Here is a 3,225-nt window from a genome sequence, read left to right on the forward strand (position 1 = left end):
TGTGTTTATTAATTGTTTATCTAAAAGATTTTCTTTCGGCCCGACAGAGGTCTGCTCAGCAGTCAGCCATGAGCACACTGTCTCGCCCTCCGGCCAGTCACCTATCTTTATACCCACAGTTACGTGTACAATATTTATCATTTTTCCCCAATACCTTTTACCCTTATTGCCCGGTGCACTTTTAGTAATGACCAATCCCAAAGTGCCACCATCACCACAGAAGATGGAGGAGAAGAAGAAGAAGAAGAAGAAGAAGGACAGGACACGCCCCAATTCCTCCATCTTACTTCTCTAAACCCCCCTGTACAGAAATCCTAAACCCTGTGTTTCACCCTCTAATTAACTAATCCCTTCATCATTCACCCCGGTGAAATCCTCCTATCCTCATACAGGTGTCGGCTCCTGTGTAGGGTCAAAGTCCAGCCACCAGACACTTCTGGCAACATTCCAGGACTCCCGAGCCCCCCAAGGGTGGTCTCGGTGACTTGGCACCTCAGTCCTGAGGTGCTGAGATCCCACAGACACCAGCTCAGGCCTGCAGCCACAGCCCATTGCCATGGCAACCATTGGCAGCCCCATCCCCAGGCACATGGGATCCCAGAACCACAGAATTGGCTGAGCTGGGAGGGACCCATCAGGATCCTCCAGTCCAACTGCTGGCCCTGCACAGGACACCCCAACAATGCCAGCCTGGGCCTGGCAGCACTGTCCAAACGCTGCTGCAGCTCAGAGAGCCCTGGAGTTGGGACCCTTCCCTGGGGAGCCTGGGCAGGGCCCCAGCAGCCTCTGGGCAAAAACCTTTTCCTGACATCCAACCTGAGCCTGCCCGACTCAGCTGCAGCCGTTCCCTCCACTCCTGTCCCTGGGCACCAGAGGGAAGAGGTTCCCACAGCCCCAGCCAGGGACCTGCTCCCAAGGCTGTTGCCATGGCCACCGGGGCTGGGACCAGCTGGGATGCTCCGTTTCCACGGGGCCAAGGCTCACGAATGGGATTCCCCAATTTTCTGCTCTTGCAAAAACCGTGCTGTCCTCGCTGCCCTCTCACCTCCCATTGAAAGCACAAAGGCAAAGGTCCAGTCTGGGATAAGAACAATTTATTATGAACAGGAACAAGATAAGGGACAAACAGAACTGAAACAATATTGATAACAGAAGGGATAAATGAAAAAGTTTACTGGGAAAACTAAAACACAACTCTCTGGGTCTTCCTGGCCACAATTTCCCCTATCTGGAAAGGACACAGTTCTTCTAAGTGAGAGAGAGAGAGAGTGTGTCCCTTTTCTGCTCCTGGAAATTCTCTGAGGTGGGAGAGAATGTAATGACACAGCCATGGCAAGACCCTCATGTTTTTCAGTGCCACATCATGACACTGGTATGGGCAGGAAAAGGGACAGGTGTATTCCCAGCATAGACCACAGAGAAACTGGATCACCAGGGATCTTCCCATTGTGGGCCCTCTAATGCGGGATGAAGCTGGAGTGGTGCATGAAGCTGTTCCTGCATTTGTGGCATTTGCATGGCTTCCCTTACCGGTGCCTCTGTTGGTGTCTGGTCAAGTGAGAGCTGCTGGTGAAGCTTTTCCCACACTGGGGACACTCATAGGGCCTCTCCCCAGTGTGGATGCGCTGGTGGATGATGAGGGTGGAGTTGTGCTTGAATCCTTTCCCGCAGTCGGGGCAGCTGAAGGGCCGCGCCTTGGTGTGAATCCGCTGGTGCTGGAGGAGACTGGAGCTGGTCTGAAACCTCTTCCCACACTGGGGACACTCGTAGGGCCTCTCTCCAGTGTGGATGCGTTGGTGGGTCAAAAGGGCGGATCTGTAGCTGCAGTCCTTCCCACACTCCCCACACTTGTAGGGCCATTTCCCGGTGTGGATCATCTGGTGGCTGATCAGGTGGTGTCTCTGCTGGAAGCTCTTCCCACACTGCAAGCACTTGTGGGGTTTCTCCCCATTATGAAGCTGCTCATGGACCACCAGCTCTGAACTCTGGCTGAAGCTCTGCCCACCTTCCTGGCTAAGGGAGGGTCTTTCCTCCTCAGAGCACACTGGGCTGGGTTTGGAGCGCCTCTTCCTGTGGAATCTCTGGGGATTTTCATCCCTGTTGGATTCCTGTGCCCTGGACTCACTCATAATGGCCTCTTCCACGAGGTTCTGCTGTGGGGATTTGTCCTCCCTGGTTCCAATCCTCAGCTTCTTGTTTGGGGGAGGAAAGACAAGGAGAGGATGGGATTTGCCTTCGTACCACATGAAAGGGGAAGGAGATCCCCCCAGTGCATCCCCAGCAGGACGGGGTTGGCAGCAGGGATGTCCTGCAGCCGGGGGCTTTACTGGGCTGGGAGATAGAGCAGGAGAGAGGGGGAAAGGGGCACTGACTTCCTCCTCACCTGCCTGGGTGTCCCAGGGAACCTTTCTGTTCCTCAAAGCCTCCTTTTCCATCTGGCAAAGGTTTGGGACTGGGAAATTCTCTTTTGGGAGGAAAACAAGGAATGAGTACATTGAGTTTTTTTGTACTGGTTTGAAGGCAAACCTGGGGAGGGTCTAAATCAGAATTACAATTTAAAAGAAAATGAAGATCAAGGCAACGATATAGAAAAACTGCCTTAAACTGACAGAGTCAGGATATACCCTGACACCCTGTTGGTCAGGGTGGTGGCAGCCGTCCTATTCAATGGTGGCTGCAGTCCTGTTGGAGTGAAGAACGTGATTCTGTCAAAGCAGTGATTCTGTAGAAGGGTCTGGTCTTCCTCTGAAGGTCCAGTGGTGGTTATGGAGCTCTTGTCCTCTGGGAATCCAGTAGGCAAGCTGCTCCTGGTGTAGCAAAGTGTCAGCTTATAACCAGGTAGGAATGCTTGGATCCTCGCCCTGGGCGGAGCATCCCACAATAGGGTGATGGAATTTTATCAGTCCTGCAGAGACACTCAATGGCCCATTCACAGAAGATATCTCCCCTGGAGGGCGTTATCAGGGCTGAGTCATGGAAGAGATAAAGAACACTGCCCCACCTGTTTATAACAGTTGCTGAAGGTGGTGATTGAAAACATGCATTTGGTTACATCTTGCACTGCAACCTGAAACAGTGGGATAATCCCTGCTCAGGGGGTGAACACCACCCCCCTTACCAAACTGGCTCAGCTGTAAAACCCCACCCCGAAAAGGCCACACACAAAGAGGGGACAATGTCACACTTGCCCTGCTCCAGGGGAGGTCTCTGTCCCTTGTCACTCCC

At 53.0% G+C, this 3,225-nt stretch overlaps 1 protein-coding gene across 1 annotated transcript; it reads right to left on the reverse strand.

Annotated features, from left to right (window-relative positions):
• Positions 1-1,526: 1,526 nt before the first annotated feature.
• Positions 1,527-2,129, reverse strand: LOC135441985 (zinc finger protein 572-like). Its single transcript, XM_064701533.1, has one exon. It carries the CDS (start codon positions 2,127-2,129, stop codon positions 1,527-1,529), a length of 603 nt encoding a protein of 200 aa, XP_064557603.1.
• Positions 2,130-3,225: the final 1,096 nt, after the last annotated feature.

The sequence above is a fragment of the Zonotrichia leucophrys genome, unplaced genomic scaffold (genome assembly GCF_028769735.1).
Source record: "Zonotrichia leucophrys gambelii isolate GWCS_2022_RI unplaced genomic scaffold, RI_Zleu_2.0 Scaffold_789_22874, whole genome shotgun sequence".
NCBI classification, from domain to species: domain Eukaryota; kingdom Metazoa; phylum Chordata; class Aves; order Passeriformes; family Passerellidae; genus Zonotrichia; species Zonotrichia leucophrys.

Coding starts and splice junctions, on each gene's coding strand:
- LOC135441985 (XM_064701533.1), bottom strand. CDS start 2,129: ATGAGTGAGTCCAGGGCACAGGAATCCAACAGGGATGAAAATCCCCAG.